The 22,615-nt window shown below is 49.0% G+C and overlaps 2 protein-coding genes across 4 annotated transcripts in view; one reads left to right on the plus strand and one right to left on the minus strand.

The window, feature by feature from the left end:
• Positions 1 to 17,713, minus strand: part of KCNJ5 (potassium inwardly rectifying channel subfamily J member 5) — a 31,099-nt gene extending 13,386 nt beyond the window's left edge. Inside the window, exon 1 of one of the 3 annotated variants that reach the window (XM_017949110.3) lies at positions 17,352 to 17,587. The gene's annotated coding sequence lies outside the window, so the exon portion shown is untranslated. Of the gene's footprint in view, positions 1 to 17,351 lie in introns of all 3 variants that reach the window. The other 2 variants (XM_017949108.3, XM_003910946.4) reach the window with 2 other exon arrangements.
• The window catches only part of KCNJ1 (potassium inwardly rectifying channel subfamily J member 1), a 68,402-nt gene continuing 48,334 nt past the window's right edge, over positions 2,548 to 22,615 (plus strand). Inside the window, exons 1-2 of the mRNA XM_009187657.4 lie at positions 2,548 to 2,733; positions 3,638 to 3,805. Coding sequence (XP_009185921.1) covers positions 3,683 to 3,805 — 123 coding nt within the window. The 5' untranslated portion in view covers positions 2,548 to 2,733; positions 3,638 to 3,682. The remainder of the gene's footprint in view (positions 2,734 to 3,637; positions 3,806 to 22,615) is intronic.

A 22,615-nucleotide genomic window follows, 5' to 3' on the forward strand; every position in this document is an offset into this window, starting at 1 on the left:
ACAAACATAAATATAAATAAAATAAACATACGTATTCATAATCTCTCCTCAAATTGAAATTTAATGCAAATCCCATTAATTCCATTTTAAAGATGAAGAAAGAGAGGTAGAGAATATCTAAGACAAGGAGCTAAAGGCCCAGAGGGCAATTTGCAGGGCAAGCATTGGGCTGACTGGCATGGAGCTTCTATTGTTCAGATTTCTTTTAAGGGTAAGTAAAATCCCCATCCTTGAAACCCTGGCTTCCAGTGTTGTGTGCCTATCAAGTCAAAAGGATTTTCAGGGACAATGGAGATGAAATTCTTTAATCAGGTTTTTGAGATCCGTTCTATTAATTATGCACTCATTAAGCACACATTAATTGAGGAACTACTGTAGCGGAGCCCCTGTGCTAGGAGGTGGACATAAAGCAGTGAAGAAGATAAACGCAGAGCCAGCCCTCCCATTGTTGATATTCGAGCATTTCCTCTTTGAAGCTAGGGTTTTTACAGAACTGTCTGTACAGGACAGACAGCGAGGAACGCTGTGGCTGGCCCAGGCAAGCCGAACATCCTAGCTACTCTCTGCAGGACGCAGGGAAAGGCACTGACTTGAGCAAATCCTATCAAGCCTCATCAAGCCTGTTACTGCTCTTCTTCCACCCTCTCCTGTGTCTGCGAATGGGAAGCTGTGCTGAGACATGAAGAAAGCTTTTGGAAAAGACAGAGCTTCAAGTCCAGCAAAGTGGTTTAATCCCTTTGATAGGAAAACACAAGTGGAGAAAGACTCAAAAGAGGCAAAATCAAAGGAAGTTGTATTTCAGATGATGCATTAGTGAATCTGACATCCATTTAGATGGACCTCTGGATTAAGAAGGTCAAACATCACGCACCCATAGGGAGGAAAACTTGGTGGTTTTCCTGGAGAGATCACGGCGTGGTCTAGAATGTCAGGAGTCGGGGCCACAGCAACTTGATAAGAGCCTTGCTTGGGGGTCAGCAGGGCTTCCTGGAGAGATCACTGGGCTGGGAGTGATTTTTCAGACTCAGTCTCCCTATCTGTGATCACAAACATCTTTATCAATTTCCTACTTTCTCTCTCAGATATGCCGGATCAAAATGTACATTCCCTGAGCTTTGAAACATGGGATGAGGTTGGAGGAAGAGGAATGGAGGAGGGTGTGCTTATGTCTCATATGGAGATATTTGTATACTCTTCTATGGGAATGTATATGACTGTACTCATAGGAAAATGCTCCAAACTGGTTGGTGAATAGGCTGCCCCTCTCCCCTCAAGGCCCTTTAGGGTTAGCAGGAAGCGTTCAAGGTGTTACACTTGAATGTAACACCAGAATACATGCTGGTGACAGGGAAGGCCCTTGTAAGTAGGCAGAATTCCAAGACACCCTGGTGATTCCTGCCCCCTTGTATACACCCCCTGAGGAACCCCAGGAAATCCTCACTCCCATGACCGGGGCATGTCATATGGCAGAGCTGATTTGAAGAAAGAAAGTTCATCGGGGGTGAGCTTGACCCAGTCATAAGCCCTTTGAAGGCATTGGGCTTTTTCTGAAGTAGGAGATTCGAATTATTAGAGGAATTAGACAGAGGGAGGTTCTCTTCTGCTGGTTTTAAAGATAGAGGGGGCCACAGAGCAAGGAATGTGGGTGACCTCTGGGAGCTGACAGCAGCCCCCAGCTGAGAGCTAGCGAAAAAATGAGGACTTCAGTCCTACAACCACAAAGACCTGAATTCTGCCAGAACCACAGGAGCTTGAAGGGGGCCCTGAGTTCCACATGAGAATGCAGGCCTCGCTGACACCCTGGTTTTGGCCTTGTGAGAACAGAGCAGAGAACACAGTCGCATCGAGCCTGGACTTCTGACCTACAGAACTGTGAGCTTATAAATGGGTGCTGTTTCCAGCCATTATGCCTGTGGTCATCTGTTATGGCAGAAATAGAAAATTCGGTACAGAAAGGGAAGCCGGATCATAAACAGTGAGGAAGGCTGACTCTGGCATCAGATGACTTAGGTTCCTATTTTGCCTGGAGCTGAGGCACATTTGGAAAAGTTACTTCTCTAAGCCTCCGTTGCTTTATTTGCAAAATGGGGATAACAGTACTCACCAAGAAGAGCTGCTGCGAAGATGAAATGAAAAGTGTGTGTACAGTGCCTGGCTTACGGGAGCCCTCCTGAGAGGTAGTTCTTACGATTTTCCACCAGGGGGCAGGGCTGGGAAAAGGCGTGGGGCTGAGGGGCCGGAGTGCTTCAAACAACTCAAGGATAAGGAAGGAGAATCAAGAAGTCCCGAATTCCTACGGAGTGTCTGCATCGTGCTCCCACTCCCAGGAGAGAGACGTTATCTTCAGTTTACAAAAGCAGAAAACAGGAGAGAGTTTAAAAACCTCGCCCGGAGTCGCACAGCTAGTGCTGCAGGCTCTCCGGCTTCCGCCTCAGCTGCCCTAGATGAGCGCATGCCTGGAGGCCCCGCTCGGCTGCAGGGCCGGTGGGACTGGGAACCCGTGCGCCTTTCCTCCCCCCGCCCCGCCCCGCCCCCCAGAAGCCAAAGCCTGAAGAATTTTCTAAGAACTTTCCCTTTCGTCCCTCCCACGACTAAGGTCCAGGTCCCAGGAGTTTCCCTTGCACCTTCATCCCTGGCCCTGCAGAGGCCTGCTTCTCGCTTCCAGGGTCGCCAGAGCGCCCCTCCCGCCACCCGTCGATCTCCTGGCCGGATCCTGGGAGAGAAGCAGAGGAGGTTGGGACCGGAGATGGGGGCTGAGACTGGGGAAGGGAGCCTGGGAGAGATGGGGAGGGAGGCTGGGACTGGGGAGCCTGAGGGCGGCGGGAACCGGGAGTCCTGAGCGCCGCAACCTCTAGCCTGGCCTCGGAGTGTGACACAGGGGACATCCCTCACTCCGCGGGGGACGAAGCCCCCAGTGGGGCTGGATAAGGCGATGCTCGCCGCCTGGGTTCGGCCCCCTAGTCAGCTGCAGCTCCGCGGCGGCGGAGGAGGCGGGGCTGGGGGATGCAGGCTGGGAGGGTGAGAGCCAGGAAGAGCCTGCGGAGGGGGGACAGAGGCCCTGTCCCCAGGGAACGGGCGTGGGGAGGCCTTTGGCAGTGCCGGGGACTCCCCACCAGCGAGTCTGTCTTCCTTCCAGCGGCCCCAGCCACCTGGAGGCTGTGCCCAAACCACACAGGTGGACAGGATCCTCCCAGGGGCCAGTCCTGGTTTCCCAGGTTTTCACAATTACTAATCTTAAAACCAAAATTATCTTCACGTGTAGTAGAAGAGGTTTAATGGCGCAGAGCCTGGTGGTAATAAATCTTTAAAAGCCCATCAGGTGTTTCATTTAAAAACCTCACCATTTTGCAGCTATTTGTTCTATCAACTTAGGTCTGTGTCTATTTTTGAATTCCTGAATGTTTTACGGGTTTACTTTTTGAGCCTGTTTGTTTCATAGCACATGAGGGAGTAGGTGTGAAGTCCCAGTGGAAACTGACACAGGGCTTCACTCATTCAGTCAATTAGTCAATCAGTGAACCCCCACTCAACACCCACTGGGTGTTTGAATTATGTCGAGCTCTGGGGACACTTCGCTGGCATTCCTGTGCTTTCCATTCCTGGGGATCTGGCTAAAATGCAGGTTCTGATTCTCTAGGTCTGGAGTTTCCAGAGTCCGCGGTTTTGCTAAGGAGCTGCAGTGATGTTGATGCGGCTGGTCCTCAGTGCACACCTGAGTAGCACGACCTTTCTGTCCTGGACACACGCTGCCATCAGCTGGGAGCTGGACAACGTGCTGATGCCTAGTCCCAGAATCTGGCCCCAGGTGAGTCCAACAGGCAATTAGATTGAGGACCCTTGATGCATTCCCTGTCCAAAAGGAGTTCCCGGTCTGGTGGGGAGTACACAGCCAAAAAAAAAAAAAAAAAAAAAAAAAAAAAAATCAGTGCAATAGAGAGTGAGAGAGAGGCCAAGGTGCAGTTCTGAATTTGGCGTGTCTGGGGCGGGTGAGGAAGGGTCAGGAAGGCCCTGGTGAGGAAGGCGCCCAGTGAGCAGGACGAGGTGGCAGAGCCTTGTGGGCATGAGAACAGGGGAGCAAACAGTAATAAAAGTTCGGGCATGGAATCCCTGTTATGTGCCATCTTTGTGCTGAGTGTTTTTCGTGCATTGTATCATTTAATCCTCAAACAGATCTATGAAGTCTGGTTTAGTCGCCTCATTTTACAGGTCACAGAAGCAGAGTGATTCAGTAGCTTGCTTCAGGCCACGGTTACTAAGCTGTGGACTAGGTTTTGTCTGATTCCAAAGGCTCTGACTGCAGCCACTGCTGCTGGGGAGGTTGTTCCTCCTGAGCCCTCTGGGTGTGACCAGGTTGTTCTGAGCCCCCGGGGGGATCAAGCCCTGAGAAAACTGGCCCTGGCTGGAGCCAGATCCACACCAGCCTGATCTGCATCAGGGAAGGAATTCATGATTTCCTGCTGTGTGGCCCGCTGTGCACAGGCTGCCCAGCAGCTCGAGTCACTTCCCGCCAACCAGGGCTGTGTTCTCCCTCTCCCTCCTGCTCCCCTCCAGCACGCTCCCTATTCATCTAACAGCTGCTCCTCTTATTGTGGTTAGACTTTTTCTAACCACAATACTTGCCCCCAAAGGTCCCTGATTGCTCCAAGGAGATAAGGTGTCCATGCGTCCCAGGTAGCACCTGCTGTTCTGGCAGCATCACCAAGAGTGCCCCGTCGCTCTCTGAAGGTCTGCTTGGACAATGGCGCCCACAGCAGAAACAAGAGCCCTGACTAGCAGCCGCTGATTTCATTCTTAACGCGCCTTTACTGGATTCTCCTTCTTCTAAGGCAGGTCTGCCTCTGCCAGGAGTGAGGGTAATGCCTCCTCACTCTGGAATTTCTCCGCTGGGCAGGATGTGCGTGTCATAGTAACCAGAACCTGTGGGTCTTGTGCTGAGCTCTGCCGCCTACACCCGCCTCTGTGGCTGTGTGAGGTCAGCGAGCACAGTTGCTGGATTGGGTTCTTCCGACACAGACACACTCTACATCCTTCTTGGTCCCGTGCAGTTAGTAGGCTTTCTCCTATTTCTATTTAAATGGGATGTCTTAGACCCTCATTTTCATATTTTGATGTAGAGAAACATTTAAAATATTGCATTGTGTTTATTCTAGGAAAAGCAAATATACAAACCCATGATAAATGTGACCAAAACTTCCCCTGGGTTTGGGGGACATGGTAGGGGGTGGTGGGGACTGTGGTGAGCTGTACACACATGCAGTTCTAAAGCAGCAGCCGCGACTCGCCTCTAGTTTATTATTGCCTTGCCATGCCGTGGAGCCAGTACTGCAAGATCCTCCTCTTGCTTTTTCCAGAAAAGCCAGAAATTAAACTTTTGAAGATGAAATTTCTCTTTTTCCATGTTGACCACTAATTCGACAGTTTTTGAAAAAGTGAGCAAGCCATAGAAGATCTCTGTGTGAGTCAGATTCAGTCTGTCAGCTGCCGGTTTGTATTTCTGGGCTAGGGAGTCAGAGAGAAGCCTTTTCCTCCCATGGCTACGTTGGGCTGCTTTGTGAGTTAGGCTGAGAGTGGTGGTAGGAGTTGTGGTAGTGCCACTAGATTCCTCTCAGCGCCTCCCTGTTTGCACTAACAGATCTGCCACAAACATTACCTGCCAGTCCTCAGGACAATGAAGGCAGGAGGCCCGGCAGGAAGAGAACTCAATCTGCAAGGCCCATGATAGCAGAGAGGGCCACCTGGGCTGCCCCCTCAGTGCCCATCAGCCTGGTTCCCGTGGTCCCAACTAGCTCTATCTCCTTGCCAACAGCCCTGTGCTCCCCAGCCCCCTCCACCATGCAGATGGCTGCTATGACATCCCTGTTCCTTAAAGTGTGGGGTTCCTTGCTCCCCTCTCCTCCCTAACTGGCACCCCGTGCAAACCTGCTGCAGGGAACAGCGTCTTGGGCAATGGCAATAGTCCTCCAGTTCACCAACAGTAAAAATGGTCTCAATGGGGAGAGATTTCTGACTGCAAGCGCTCTGAGTCCTTCCAGAGGAGGGCTGGAGAGACAGGAGGGGGGATCAGGCGGCCTCCTGAGCTGGTTCCTGGCGCCGATGTAATGGATGCTGATTATCAGCGGTGAGGGCATCCCGGAAAGGATGGAAAGGACTGCAGAGCTGTGCGAGATGAGTGGGATGAGGCCGCAGGTGCTGATTTTTATGCCCAGGATGCTCCTGGCTGTCATGGACTCCCAGGGCTCCAGGCATGCATAGCTCTTTCACCTCTTCTCCAAGCAGAATGCCCCAGAAAGGCCGCCTCTATTATCCAGAGTGGCTAGAGTCTCCGGTGGCTGTGCGCGGGGACTGAGGGCCGGAATCAGGGCAAGGGGCTTTCAGTGAAACGCAGAGCCAGGCAGGGACAGCGCGGATCTCGGAACAGTCTGTGTCAGATGGGACACTTCATCCCCGCGGAGCTGTCCGTGCACACGATGTTCTCTGATTGCCAAGCTGTTAAGGGCTCCGTGGAAGGGAGCTGCTGGGAAGGCGGACGAGGCATCTCGGGCGGGTGAGGGGCTCTGCTGCATCGGCCTTGCTCACACCGACCATCCCTGGGGAGCTGTCACTGGCACCCAGGTCTCCCCTTCTCAGCACATCCTATGCCTCCATTCTGGGCTGCCTCTGTCCGTCGAAGGGGAGCTCCCCACATGGGTGGGATTATTGTTGAGAACAAAGTTAAGGTGTTGACGAGGATGCAGGACTGAGGTTGATCCCAGAGTCACTCAGTTGTCCCTCATTTTGCTCAGAGACACCCTGACCAGGACAAGCTCTTTAGGGAGCATCTTTCCTGTCTGTGCCACATTCTCCATGGCCTTTGCACTCTTTTTGCTTTTGCTTTAAAACATCGCCGCCACTCATTGCCTGCGCAGGGCTTGAATTCGCCCTTTTGGTTTTTCTTGCAACAGCTCTGGAATTGGAAGTGTAAAAAGCGGTGTGTCCGTGGTAGGTGTGTGTTCGTGTGTACATGTGTGAAGGCCCAGGTAGGAACCAGGTGGAAGGAAGGAATGGAACAGGGAATGGAAGGAAGGGAAACCGGACAACAGGGACAGACTGGCAGGTGGTGGTTCAGGCGGCTGGCAGGCAGGTCTCAGGTGGTGGTGGTTCAGGTACCGCAGGTGGTCCCAGGTGGTAAGTCCAGGTCTCAGGTGGGTGGGTGGTCCAGTGGTGGTGGTCCAGGCCAGGTGGCACCAGGTGTCCAGGTGGTATCCAGGTAAAGAATCTGGCAGGTGTCCTGCAGGTGGTTCAGGTGGCACACGCGCAGGTTCAGGCAGGTGTCATTCAGGTGGTCCAGGTATGGTGAGGTGTCCCAGGCAGGTGGTGTCCAGGCAGGCAGGCAAGAACGCAACAAGATGGGTAAAAGAACGCAGCGCAGGTGGCAGGTTCAGGTGGTGGCAAGACCGCCGTCTGGATCCGGATCTTTATCGCAGGTTAACGACCTGATCAGCTCAGCAACACTGTGGAATAAGTGTTTTATATCCAGTATTCAGATCAGGAGACTGAGATTCAGAGCAGGGAGGGAACTTGTCGGAGACCACGTGGCTCGCAAGCAGCAGAACCTGGGTTTGAACTGACAGCGGCCTGACTTCAGAGCCCATGCTTTCCCACGCTCCTACTGCACACCCATTGGAGTCCAGCCATCTTGGTTCTGAATCATAACCCTGGCTCTCCTGGCCACATCCTGTGCCCCACATTACATGTTACTCTATAGGTTACCACCCTGGGTCTCTTTCCTATATAAGACATAGAAATACTACTTGTGGAAATCCTAATGTTCCTGACATCTCTGCCATTTTATCATGAAAAATCCTATCCTACCAAATACTGGTGTAATGTACTTGGCCCCCCTGGATCGGATTGGTACAGGTTAAGGGCAGATATAAGGTCTCAAATAATCCCGGTATTCCTGTATGTGGAGTTATTATTATGGAATAATAATGGCAGTTTGCATCTCTGTTGGGCTCTTCCAGCTCCGGTGTTGGCTCATGAGAATCCTATCACATTAGTCCCCTTTTATAGTTGGATAGTGGGGCTTGCCAGAAGGCACACTAATTTGGGTTAACTCGTTCCCAGGATTCTGGCATTGTAGACACAGAAACAGCTCCTGTGGAGTTTTGTGTAATATAAACACTGAAAGATTTAGCAATAGGTCTGCCAGGCGGTCCTGACCTCTGGCTGCACAACAAAGGGGGGCGGCTGGTGCCAAATGGGGCAACAGAAAGTGAGTTTGGGGCCTGCAGAGCCTCGGGTAGCCCAGACAACCGGGAGAGAATGGGCTGCTTATTCCAACTCCACCCTTGCAGGATTCCCCACCACAAGTCTAAGGAAGTAATAAAACCTCATGCATTATTTTCTGATATCTGGAGAGAAACACGTACCCTAGAAATGCTGTGGACTGATTCCACAGTTACTTTGTCATTAAAGAAACCAAAATACTGAGAGGTCACCATAAACACAAAAAGGCAGAGAGAGAAGGATTAAATGGTGTTTCATGTAAGGATTTTTAAAGGGAGGCAGAATTCTAGTCTGAAAGGAGAGCTGGCAGATCTGGCATTTTGCTTGAGGAGTTCAATTCTTTGGAGAAAATACAGAGACAAAAAGACCATTTTGATGGTATTTAAAATATCCCTCTGTCCAGCATATCTAAGTGAGTCTAAATATATTCAGCAGTTTTTTAAAGGGCAGATATCAGGCCCGATTCAAGGTATGGAATATAGATTTGAAAGGCTTAGTGACACGTGAGTGCCTTTCAAGTAACTTAGCATCACAGATGAAGCCCGTGATTGAGCACTGCACCTATGGAGCAGGCGCGTGAGCTTGTGACTGAGCTTCCCACCTACCAGCCTCCCATTTGCTTAGGATGAGTAGTTTTCTGCCCTCCTTGGTGAGCCGCTGTGGGCCACTCACCACTCCTTACACCCCTTCCCTTTAGTACTTAGCTGTGGCTTACTTGCAAAATCCACATGCACCCTCCTGGATCCCACAGACGATGTATGAAAAATCATGGCCATGAAAAGGGCACGGAAATCAAATTAATTAATTTTGCCTTTTCCCCACATTTGTTTCTGTCTGTCTGGTACTTTTCCTTTTTAAGCCTACCATCTCTTTGAAAGTGAGCCGCACAGTGATAATCCATTTTCCTCATTGTAACCCCACAGTGTATGTATTCCACATTAAATAATAAAAGGGATTAATAATTAAATCAAAATGAAAAACCACTTGTTTCCTCTCTATAACCCAAGGGACAGATTTCCTGGGCTGGTGCCAATTGATCAGTGATGATTAGGCAATATGAGGTAGATGTGCACAGAGATGACAGCCTGAAAGCAAGGTAATTAGAATTTGAATATATTCATATACAAGTGAACAGGATCAGATGGTGTGGGAAGGTAAATGTGAGAAAGAGCCAGGGAAACTGGACATAACAGGTAAAATCCCAATAATTATAGCTACCTACTGGGGCTATACCATATACCCAATTTTATTCCAAATGCTTTACATGTATAAACTCATTTAATCATTTCAGAAAAGGTATCAGGTAGATACTGTTCTCCCCATTTTATAGATGAGAAAACTGAGGTGCAGGAGGGTGAGTCAACTGTCCTGAATCTAGTAAGTGATTGATCTGGATTTGAACTCAGGTTGAGTGACCCTTGAGTCACACTCAATGTCTGAGCAACTCCACAAAAATGGAATGCTTAAATGATCCAGGAAAGAGGAGAGACACAAATACCGTGGGAGAAGAAATGAAACAGAAAAGTCCAGTGAGAATAAGAGAAAAACAACATGAAAGAAATAGGAAAGGCCGGCAGTGGTGGCTCAGACCTGTAACCCAGCACTTTGGGAGGCCGAGGCAGGTGGATTACCTGGGGTCAAGAGTTTGAGAAGAGCCTGGCCAACATGGTGAAACCCCAACTCTACTAAAAATACAAAAAAATTAGCTGGGCGTGGTGGTTAGCACCTGTAGTCTCAGCTATTCGGGATGCTGAGGTATGAGAATCCTTGAACTCAGGCAGCAGAGGTTGACAGTGAACCGAGATTGCACCACTGTACTCCAGCCTGGGTGACAGAGTGGCACTCTGTCTCAGAAAAAAAAAAAAAAGAAAAAAGAAAGAAAAAAAGAAAGAAAAAGAAAGAAAAGAGAGAGAAAAATTAGAGTAAGGAGTTGAGAATGAAAGAAGGATAAAAAAAAGCAAAGGATAAGGAAAGACAAAGTGAAGTGTAAGTGGATGTGGGCATCAGAATGAAAGCTGAAGAAGAAGAAAGAACGAACAGATGAGAGACCCAGCTGAAGGGAACTGCGTCTTGGTGCTTGCCATGGGGTACTGCTCATGTGCTATCTTATTTGACTTTCCCATGGCATTTCAAGGTAGGTATTACCAGACACGTTTTACAGACAGAGAACTGAAGGTCTGAAAGACTAATGTCCAAGGTCACACGATTAGTGACAATTACAAAATGCCAAAGAGAGAAACTGAAGAATAGCAAATAAATGGAGAAACATACTGTATTCATGGATTGGAAGACTCAATATAGTAAAAATGTTGATTCTGTCTGAATTCGTATACAGATTCAATGCAATTTCTATCAAAATATCACAAGATTTTTTACAGATATAGATAAAATTATTCTAAACTTATGTGAAAAGGCAAAGCTACTAGAATAGATAAAACAATTTTGGAAAAGAATAAAGTGGAAGGAATCAGTCTATACAAGTTCAAGACTCATTACATAACTGCAGTGATCCAGACTATGTGGTATTGGCAGAAGGATAGACACATAGATTGATGGAACAGAACAGAGAACCCAGAAATAGACCTTTGCAAATATGCCCAACTTATTTTTGACAAAAGTGCAAAAGGAATTCAGTGGAGGAAACAGTCTTTGCAACAAATGGTGCCAGAGCAATTGCACATTTTTAGGCAAAAAAAAGAACCTTGACCTAAGTCTCAGACTTTATACCAAAGTTAATTCAAAATGCATCATGAACTTAAATATAAAACAATAAAACTTTCTAGGGAAAAACATGGGAGACACTCTTCAAGATCTAGGGCAGGCAAAGAGTTCTTAGACTTGACAACAAAAGCACAATCCATAAGAAGAAAAACTGGTCAATTAAACTTCCATCAAATTAAAAACACTTGCTCTTAAAGACTCTGTTAAGATGGAAAGGCAAAATTACAAAGTAGGAGAAAACATTTGTAAATTACATATCTGACTGACAAAGGACTGGTATCTAAAATATATACTTAAAAATTCTCAAAACTCAACAGAAACAACAACAAAAGCCAATCAAATTAGAAAATGGGCAAAAGACGTGAGAGGATATCTGGAGGGCAAATAAGCACATAAAAAGATGGTCAACAGGCCAGGCATGGTGGCTTATGCTTGTAACCCCAGCATTTTGGGAGGCTGAGGTGAGCAGATCACCTGAAGTCAGGAGTTTGAGACCAGCCTGACAAACATGGTGAAACCTCGTCTCTACTAAAAATACAAAAATTAGCCAGGCATGGTGGCACGCACCTGTAGTCCCAGTTACTTGGGAGGCTGAGGCCAGAGAAGCACTTGAACTCAGGAGGCAGAGGTTGCAGTGAGCTGAGATCACACCACTGCACTCCAGCCTGGGAGACAGAACAAGGCTCTGTCTCAAAAAAAAAAAAAAAAAAAAAGATGGTCAACGGCATTAGTAATCAGGGAAATGCAAAATAAAACCCCAACAAGATAGGACTAGAATGGCTAAAATAGGAAATAGTGACAATAACAAATATTGGCAAAAATGCAGAGAAACTGGATCACTGATACATTGTTGGTGGGAGTGTAAAATGGCATAGTCACAATGGAAAACAGCTTGAGAGTTCTTTGGGGAAAAAAAAACTAAACATACAACTACCAGATGACCCATCAATTACACTTCTGGGCATTGATCCCAGAGACATGAAAACCTATGTACCTGTGTTCACACAAGAACCAGTACACAAATGTTTATAGCAACTTTATTCATAATTGCCCCAAAGTGGAAACATCCCAGATGTCATTCAGTAAGTGAATGGTTAAACCAGCAATGGTACCTTCCCGCTATGGTACATTCCCACTACTCAGCAATAAAAAAACCACACACACACACACACACACACACACACCCCTCACCCCCAGCCCCAACAAGCACACAGGCACACCCCTGAATGAATCTCCAGAGAATTTTGTTGCGTGAAAAAGGCCAATCCCAAAAGATTACATACTGTATAATTCTACTTCCATAACATTCTTGAGATGACAAATACAGACAAGTGATTGCCAGAGGTTAAGGAGAGGGTGAGGTGGGATGGAAGTGGGCGTGGCTATAAAAGGGCCACATAAGAGATACTCCTGGTGACAGAAATGTTGTTTTCTTATCAGTTATGTATTCGTTTTGATGGTGTACTACAGTTTTGCAAAATATTACCACTGAGAGAAACTGGATGAAGGGAGTGGCAGATCTCTGTTCATTATTTCTGAAACTGCATGTGAATGTATAATGATCTCAAAATCAAAGCGTTTAGTGGAAAAATAAGGAATGACTGCAGTAAAGAGATGGAGTTAAAGAAGCATAAATGCACTAAACGGCATCCATGATCAAGAGAATGAGTGAGGCCGGGCGCGGTGGCTCACGCCTGTAATCGCAGCACTCTGGGAGGCCGAGGCGGGCGGATCACAAGGCAGGAAATCGAGACCATCCTGGCTCACACGGTGAAATCCCATCTCTACTGAAAATACAAAAAATTAGCCGGGCGAGGTGGCGGGCGCCTGTAATCTCAGCTACTCGGGAGGCTGAGGCAGGAGAATGGTGTGAACCCGGGAGGCGGAGCTTGCAGTGAGCCAAGATTGTGCCACTGCACTCCAGCCAGGGGGACAGAGCGAGACTCCGTCTCAAAAAAAAAAAGAGAGAGAATGAGTGAAAAAAAGACAAAAATGGAGGGGAAAAAAGAACCAAACTGAGACAGAGAGAGAGGGAGAGGAAGAGAAAGGAAATAAAATGTGACGGAGCATGAGTATTTAGGAGGAGTCAGGGGACATTGAAAGAGACGCAGGAGAGGTGGTCGGGGCTGGGGGCAGCCGCAGGCCCAGGCCTCCCTCCCTACTGCCCTGTGTCTAGCCTTGGCTCTCTCCTCTACAAACCACTCCCTGGGCCCCTTCTACCCTTTCACCAGCAAACCTGTTTCTCAAGCCCCCTTAGAAGCCTTCCCTGCTCCCCCAGGGCAGCCCGCCTTCACCCCTGTGGCTCCTGTGCCTCTCCGTAAGGGCACGCAGCACCAATGCTGGAGTCTGTCCGGGCAGCTCTGCCGCCCCCAGGCAGTGGTCTGAGAGCTCCTCCGGCGGGCGGCAGGCCTGGTGTGTAAGATCCGCCCCCCTCCCCCGTCTAACTCAGGTGCCTGCACAAGGTCTGGCCTGTAATAGGAGCTCCCTACTCATTTTTTGAGGGAGTTCATCTGGAGAAGGACACTTCACAAAGCAACCTGACTTGGCTGGGGAAGCTTTCATACTGTGACATCCAGTGGGCCGGTTCCTGGGGCCTGGCACCCATGGCTTCTGCTGGCACTGCTGGACAATCCCCCTTGCTGGCGCAGAAGCAGCACCTCCCACTGCCCCGGGCTCTAGGCACCAAGTCCTCAGCAGTGCCCTCCTCCCTGGGGTTGGGGGAGTGGGGGGCACACTCTAAGGGGGAGATACAGGTTTGGTTCCAGGAAGCATCTGAGGTCCTGTTGGTTCTTGCACTGCGCCCCACTCCCATTTTCCTTTCTGAGCAGCAGGAAATAACGTAAGATGATAGCATTGGACCTCCCTGATTGTAAAGTGGGGTGCCTGAAACCTGAGAGAAGGTATAGTGTGGGCAGCACACCCAGTCCCGGACCACCAAGTCAGAGGGGAGGAGAATGAGACTCTGAGTTTGCTCTCTCCTTCCCTCCCCAACCCCTCCATTTCTCCCCCACCCTCACCCTTTCCTGCCCCCAAACTCTCTGGCCATCCTATTGATTGATCCCTGGTGACCAGGAAGTGCCATTGCCACCTGCCAACTGGTCAGATGATCCATGACCTTTGCCCTCAGCTTGCTCTGGTCTGGAACGATAATGGATGTTAACAGTTTAAGCACTAGCCAGGATCTCCAGGGTCACATGTTAAAGCTTTGGCTCTACCATTTAACTTAGCACGGCTCTTGGCAAGGGTTCCCGCCATCCTGGGCCCTGCTGACTAGAATAGCTCCCTTATCAGAATGTCAAGGTAGGAGGAGTTAGATAAGCTGCTGCTGCCCAGGCAGGGCCTTCAGAGGCAGCCGCTTATGCCAGCCCTGGCTGGCAGAACGTCAGAAGGGGAAGCTGTCCACTCTGTTTTAAAACAATTCCAGAGAAAGCCACTCCATAAGTCTTTTTGAAAGATACACTCAGGTATTCTTATTCAAATACCTCACTACATTCCTCTGAACTGGAACTCCCATTCTTCTTGTTTTTTCTTTAGAAAAAGAAAAACCAGAAAGATTTCTCCATGTCTGACAACTATCTTAACAGTTATCTGATGACGGATCCGCTCTTGGAACACACTGCCAGCCCTCAGTGACCTGTCTATAGCTCACACACAGTGAACATTTTCATCCAAAAATAGCCCCTTTGAGCTACCTATGGAGTCCCTGACCCCTGCCTTCTCTCCACCATCCTTCCACCTCCAGCCTAAATGGTCAATCAGTATTGGCTCAGAAAACGCAAGTTTGCTAATATTCTCCTAAACAAAAAGCATAACCCTGCCCCAACGATCACATTCCAAGGTTTTCAAAAATTAATGATTTCTGGCACATGATAGGTGATCAAACAAATGGTTGTTGAACCAGAAAAACAACAACAATGCAGAAGTGGATGCAGTTTTCAAGTACGTGAAAGCACAGCACACATGTTTGTGGCTTCGCCCACAGCAGGCAGGAAGAAGCAGGTGATTTGAAGGGCAAATGGGAACCAGAGACTGGGCATTCTAGTCATTTCTTCCCTCCGTGGGGGTTTACTTCATCACAGATGACTAGAGCAGGCTTCAGAGTCTCCCAGATTCCTGGACAAGAAACCCAGTCTGGTGCTTGCAGAAAGCCCCAAAGGGATCTTGCTTGGCACCAGGGACAGCGGGGCTGAGGAATGCTGTGACAGAGCCACACACATGTGTCTGCTGGAGCCACAGACAACGAGCTCTGCACTGCTCAGGACATGCCAGCTGACTCTGGAGAAGCCATGGTGGGGAATCCCACTAAGAGCTAACTTCATCCCAGAGAAGACAGCTAAGCTTTGGGGACAGCCCCGGGCAGAGTGAATGTGGCCCAGGTTCTCTTTGACCCCCTCACCCTCATCCTCTAGCTGGACTGCTCCCTGGATGGAGCACGTTCATTTTCTGCTGAATGCAGGCAGACTACTTCAATCCAAATGCTGCGTGTGAGTAATGCCAGCGGTTTCTAGCAGCTTTTGGAGAGGCCAGAAAACAGCTACCCCTGAGTGGCTGGTTCCCTTTCTGTTGGAGAGCTGGGTCTAGAACATTGTTCTGGGGACAATCCTTGTGCTTTGTGGAATGTATAGGCAAATTCTCCATCCTTTCTTTCTCTTTTTCTTTTTGAGATGGGGTCTTGCTATGTTGCCCCAGTTGGTCTTGAACTCTTGGGCTCAAGTAATCCTCTCACCTCAGCCTCCTGAGCCAGCAAGTTCTCTATGTGCTGTTTCCTCTCTTTCAATGGTGGCCCTGCTGCTGCTCTTCCAAGAAACACATACCCTGTTCCCCGGGCCTCCCATTAAAGGCCTCATGCCTCTAGGCAGAATGGTGCCATCTCAGGTGGGCTCCATAGTTTAAAATGCCAGCCAAGCGGACCAAGCTCTTTATGCCAGAGTCCAGCCATGGGCCTCTAACTCCCACATCATTCGCTCTGCCCTGTTCATTCCTCAGATTCCAGGAAGCCTGAGGGCCTCATTCAGCCAGATGATGCGATTTACACCTGGCTTTGAGGAAAAGCAGGGACATGGGAAGACCAGAGCAGCTTTCACAATTAGCTTTTGTTAGTGGAAAGACCCTGGATGTAAAGCCAGAGGACAAGAGTTTTGGAGATAACAGTGCTGCTGCCACTTAGTGCTCGGAATCCTGTTACCCTTACTCTCATCTGTAAAACAGAAGAAATAAGCTCTGCCCCACAGGACTGGTGTCAGGATGAACTCATGTAAACGTATCTAGCTCAGCACCTTGGTTTCATAAATATTAGACTTTTCCTCACATGGACAAGTGCTTTGGGAACCAGAAAGCCCGATAAAGCATGGCTTATGAAAACAAGGTATGTTTTCGAGTCATATCTAGGAGAGAATCTCCCTTTATGAGCTGTGCACCTGAGGCAAGTTGCACAGCCTCTCTGGGCTGCTATTTTTCACCTGGAGAATGAGGATGATAATCTCAGCTTATTAAAAGGATTGAAGCAGAGTAAAATGCTCGGAATGTTCCTGTTGATCTTCTGGTGTTTGAAAAGGCTCCTGGAACAGGTTCTGGGCTGGCCTTGCTCACCCTGATGTTCGGGGTAGGCCCTAGAACTTTGGGGGCTGGACCTGAGGACCTCCACAGCCCCCGGGGCAGGAGAGCCCTGCTTGAGGGAAGGCGCAGATAAAACCAGGGGCCAACAGCTCTGCAGGGAGAAGCACTGACTTAAAGAGAAGGGGAGCAATGACAAGGCCGCCCTTCCCTGTTCCCTATCCTCTGTCCTCACAGCCTTGACCCCTGGCCTTTCTGAACCGTTTGAAAGCTGTTTAAAAGGAGATAGGGAGGTACGCAGGAAGTGACTCGGGCAGCGAGAGGGGCAGAAATCACAAGGCCGTGTTTCCAATTTGGCCACACTTAAAAGAGAAAGCAAGATTAGGCTGGGGATCTAAGGCTGAGGGGTGCACCGCCCCCACCCTGGCCCTCCCTGCTCCCACTTGAAGGAAGAGTCCTACCAGGTGAATAATGTCCTCCCCACCCCACCCACTCCTGGCCACTGTTGCCTCTCAAACCACTGCTGGGAGATCTGGGGCACCCCCAGGTAGCCCTGGTCTAGTGCCAGAAGTTAAGGTGTTTATGGCTGGGCTCCCAACGCCCAGGGCAGCCTGCAGCCACGGAGATCTCCAATTTCCTGGCTAAACTTGGGACTTGCCCTAAGCTTTTCCTTATCCCTCCTGGCTACCAATCTAGCAGGTTCCCTGTGAAAGCCTGCTGCCCAGCGAATGGACACCTGAGGGTGTCGTCCTGCCCTCCAGAACCCGCGAGCTGGGGGAGAAATGGAGGAGGAAAAGAAGACAACTTACTTGTTGAGATCAGAGCTTCCGAGTCCCACTGATGCTAACTTCTGGGGTGTCCCTTAGCGGCAGTGCAGGGGTGCTCAGGGCTTTTGAGGGGACTCCCCAGCCCCTGCCATGACCCCACGGAGGAGCTGTAGCTGGAACCTCTCCTGTCGTGTGGGGTCACCATGGGCGGAAGTGCTTGCAGCCATCCTGTCCCTTCCTCCATTGTAGGTCCTCCCTTTCTCTAGCGAGAGCAGCTGCTGGTGTCTGTCTCTCTCTCTCTCTCTCTCTCTCTCTCTCTCTCCCTCTCTCTCTCTCTCTTTCTCTGTGGCCAGCCATGTGTGTTCCCTCTCCCTCTCCCTCTCTCCCTCTGTCCTGGTACAGATACGATCTCTGGGGTATGTGACTGGAGGGCCACGGCATTGGTGAGAGGGGACGGGCTGGGAATTAGAGGCAGAAGCTCCATGTGATCAGGGACGCCCATCAGGCTCAGTGGGACTGGGAGAAGAAGGGAAGAGGCAGAGAGAGAGCCAGCAGGCATCAGCCCTCCCGCGTCCCGCGGCCTGCGCCCTCCCCAGCTCCCCACCCGGCACCTGCAAAGGTGCAGGAGACCTGCAGCGTGACATGCCTGTGTAGGCGCCGCGTGTACGCGTGTCAGTGTGTGGAAGGCCCGTGTTTGAGTAGGTGCGGTGGAGGCAGACAGAAGGAGAGCTATTAGGGCCAGAGATCTTGGTGGGTGCCTCGGCGGGGCTGCTCAGTGGCTCTGCGGTGCGCTAAGCTGGCGGTTGGCAGCATTTCGCTGTTTCCCGAGAGGGATGGAGCAGATGGGGGAATTCCTTTGGGAAGGCGGGGGAGCCACAGTCTGGGCACTACATCCCCCGCGCGACGGCTCTGTCTCCCGCAGTGGAGTGAGGGTCCGGGGACCTGATCCGCCAGCTGCAGGTGGAGTAGGTCCAGGGACAGGACCCAGGCCAGCTGTCCCCGGGCTCGCTGCTCATCCCGGAAGATCCCTCCCTGGCGTGCGGCGGTGGCTGGAAACGCGCCCTGCACGGACAGGAGGCCGGAGCGGCCCGGAGGGAACGGAGCTCAACCTTGCCCAGACGTGGGCAGAGTCGGCGTCCTCCGCGCCACCTCCCGGCTCTCGCTTGTGGATTCCTCCCTGCCTTGAGGACAGATGATGACCAGAGTGTATTCTTTAATTCGTGGAAGCCGTAGGAAAGGCAGCTGCCAGGGCAGGCTAAAAGGGAGGGCTGCTGTCTGGGGAGGGCCGGCAGGTGCCTCTGAGGACAGGTCTGTTCAGGGTGGCCCTTCTCACCCTGTAATGTTCCTTCTGACCCTCTCTGTTACCCAGCCTTTTGGGGTCAACACCCCCCATGCCAGCCCCCTCTCTCAGGGGCAGACACAGCTTGGTCAAACGTGGGATGTCCCCAGCACCTAGCACAAGTGCTAAGTGAATGATGTCTACGACCAGAAAACTGGTTTATTACATTGCAATGAGAAAAATGCGTGTCACTAATACTGGAGGGCACCAAGTCCATCCTCTCCTGTAAGCACAGTGACAGGGAAACTTAGTCTCTAATAGTGGCCTGGGGGTCCTCTTGCCTTGGAGACCAGTGTGCACACAGCTCATTGCCCAGGCACCCTCCCCTGGGACACAGCACAGAGCTGTCCAGCCCGAGTGGGCCTCCTGGATGCCCCTCTTCTCTCTGTAGAGGGGGTGATAACTAAATGTGGCTGCAACAGGCCCTGACTAACAGGAAAGCTCTGTGTCCACTTAGGGGATTCAGCTTGCCTAGGTGCTCACGCACTGCACCGTACATTGCTTGATCTCAGGGCTTAACACTATTGAGGAGAAAGTTCTTAATTCCCTAATTGCCTAGTTCTTGGGAGAGGCTTTGGCTGTGCAGTTCTCAGGTCCAGATAACACACACTATAATCTTCTGCTGAGCCCTGAGGAGGGCTCTGTCCTGGGGCAGCAGTTGCTTTTGGATCAGGTATAAAGACCATGATAGTCCTTCTGCCATTATGGGGTGGGGGTAGGGGGAGCTGGACTGACTTTAAAGCCAAATATAGGGTACTCTGGGAAACACTGCTTTGCAAAGATTCTCTCAGGGATGGGACCTTGGATCAGGAGACAGAAAAATTTGTGTCCAGGTCTCACCTGAGAACTGAAAAATGAGAAATTTGGGGATTCTAGTCCTGACTGATTGTTGCAAACTTAGGGGAGCTTTAGCTTCTCCATGCCCAAGCCTCTCAAAGAGCACGGACAACATTTGAGGATAGAAATGCAATAAAAGAACTACTCAGGGAGCCATGCAAGGTGCTACGTGTGTCTTTCATTGTCTGAAAATTGATGAGGCGGCGCTTGAAAGCAACAGAAAATGTGTATGTATCATCGCTGTTAATTAGAGTACAGCCCCACCTCTTCTGTTCCCTTTATCTGCTTCTCTTACCTTCTTTCATCGAGCGGGAGATGGGTTCACAATTAAAGATGTTCTCTTTAGAATATGAGACTTGCAGAAAATTATTTTTTCTCCTATTTATAGAAATTCTATTTGCATTTATGAGGCTGGTAATGTCTCATAAATATTTCCTGTTAGATAAAATATTAATTAAAGGAGTTTGTTGAGTTATACTCTGAAATCCCAACTAAATAGCTTCTAAAACAAATATTTTAAGCATTTTCTCTCATGTCAGAAGAATTCTTCATACATTCTTTGTGTACGTTAATAAGCTCATCTGAAAACAGCAGATATCAATCAAGTAAGGACATAATATTTTGCATATTTTTTTATAAGTAAGGATGTATTATTTTGCATATTTTAAAAACTGGGTGGCAGTATTATGTTAAATAAGGTATCTTATTTACTTACAGATATTTATCAAGTAAGGACATATTATTTTGCATATTTTTAAACTGGGTGGCAGTATTATGTTAAATATGTTTATTTATTAGTTAAATAACTAAATAAATGAACTAAATAAATAAACGTATTTAACATAATACTGCCACCCAGTTTTAAAAAACAAAACCAGGCATGGCCAACACTGCCAGATCCACATGGGATCACCTCCTCTTCCCTCAGGAGAGGACCAGCCACCTGAGTTTGGTGTTTCTCTTTCTCATAGCTTTTAAAATGCGAAATGGACACACACACACACACACCCCCCTACACCTACACCTGCACATCCTCAGTTAGTGAATATTAACTGTATGTAAGTATTTTTATGTCCACAAACTCTTGGTTGATAAAGGCCTACTATGTTTGAGACACTTTGATAGGTGCTATGAGAGAGAATAAAAGGTATAATGGTGGCTTTGATCTCAAATGTCTCACATCTAATGGGGAAGGTGGCATATCTGTGAGTAGGGAGGAGTTAGCCTACAAATTAATGTGGGATTTTAATTCCTAGGTGTTAATTGGGAGCTGGTGTGGAATTGACAGGAATGCTAACACAGCTCGGAGAAGAGAAGCTAGGACTGACTTCTGACCGAAAGGCTACCCAGAGAAGGAAAGCCTGAAGGAATTAGGAAAGGAAGACTAAGGTTTGAATGTGATGAGAGGGAGAGGAGTCACGGAGCTGGGCTGGGAATCAGGGCTTGAGAAGGGAAGGCTCAGGGTGCTCAGGGACCACAGGAAAGGGAAGGGTTGCTGCTGGGGGATCAGAGCAGTAAAGTGGTGATGCCAGTGGCTGTAATTAACGCAGTGCCTACTAGGTGCTGAGCCCTGCTCAGTGCTTCATGTAAGTAATTGCTTGTAATTTTCTTGGCAGCCTCGGGAGGGAGGTAGCTTTAGCACCTTTCTCAGGGGAGGAAACAGGCTCAGACAAGTCAAGTCCCCTCACACTGGCAGGAATTTCAGAGCTGCTCTCAGAACCCAGTTTTGTTAGTTTCCAAGATCATATTTCTAATTGTTATGAGATGAGCTTTGTCTCTCCCGAATTCAGATGGTGAAGGCCTGATTCCGAGTGCTTCTGAATGTGACTGTATTTGGAGACAGGGCCTTTAAAGGGGTGATTAAATTAAACTAAGGGGACTGGTGAGGTGGCTCACGCCTGTAATCTCATACTTTGGGAGGCCAAGGCAGGTGGATCACCTGAGATCAGGAGTTTGAGATCAGCCTGGCCAACATGGGGAAACCCCGTCTCTACTAAAAATACAAAAATTAGCCAGGTGTGGTGGTGTGTACCTGTAGTCCCAGCTACTCAGGAGTCTGAGGAAGGAGAATCTCTTGAACCTGGGAGGTGGAGGTTGCAGTGAGCCGAGATCGTGCCACTGCACTCCAGCCTGGGCAACAGAGTGAGAGTCCATCTCAAATTAAAAAAAAATTTAAAAAAAGAATTAATTAAACTAAGACCATTAGGGTGAGTCCTAATCCAATCTGACTGGTGTCCTTATAAGAAGAGGAATGACCTTGAGGACACTAGGAGAAGGCAGCTGTCTCCAAGCGAAGCAGATAGGCCTCAGGAGAAATCAACTTTGTTGACAACCTTGATCTTGGACTCCTAATTTCCAGGGCTGTGGGAAATCAGTTTCTGTCTGAGCCACCCAGTCAGTGGTGTTTTGTTATGGCAGCCCTAACAAACGAAGACGCTAACCCCGCATCTCTGCCTCTCAGAAGGGCCTCGTACCCCAGGCTGTGGCATCTGGATTTTCTTCTGCATATTGAAAGCAAGTATTAAACATTTCTGAGTTAGGGAGAATGATGAAAATCAGTGTGAAGATTTCCCTGGGGGTGGTCTGTGTATGATTCATTCATTTTTTCATTTCAATGAAGACTTATGGAGCACCTGTTTTGTGACCTCTGCAATTACAGGGACCACGTTTGTCTTGTTCACCTTGGGGTGCCACCTACTCCCAGTGCTAAGCACCGCATCTGCTACATAGGAGATGATCAATAAATATTTGTCAAATGAAAGAAAGGATATGGGGTAGGTTCTGCAATTAGAGAAAGATGACAAGACAAATACAGAACTTGCCTTCAAGGAGCTGACAGTGTGGTGAGACTGGTAGTCAGTTTGTGGTTAGTTTAGGTGGAGCTGAGATTATTGTGCAGTGCCACCCAACGGAAGTTTTGCAATGAAGAAAATGCTTGATATCTTTTCTGTATAATGTGGCATTGTGGCCATTGCGTATGTGAAATGTGGCTACTGTAAATAGAAAGGGAATTTTAAGTTTTAATTAATTTGCATTTAAGTAGGCACTATGGCTGGTGGCTACTGTACTGCACAGTCTAGGATTAGAGGCAGGGAGAGTGTTTGTGGGCTGGGCCCTGGCGCTGGCCTGA

Source organism: Papio anubis, chromosome 12, assembly GCF_008728515.1.
Source record: "Papio anubis isolate 15944 chromosome 12, Panubis1.0, whole genome shotgun sequence".
In the NCBI taxonomy this organism is placed as follows: domain Eukaryota; kingdom Metazoa; phylum Chordata; class Mammalia; order Primates; family Cercopithecidae; genus Papio; species Papio anubis.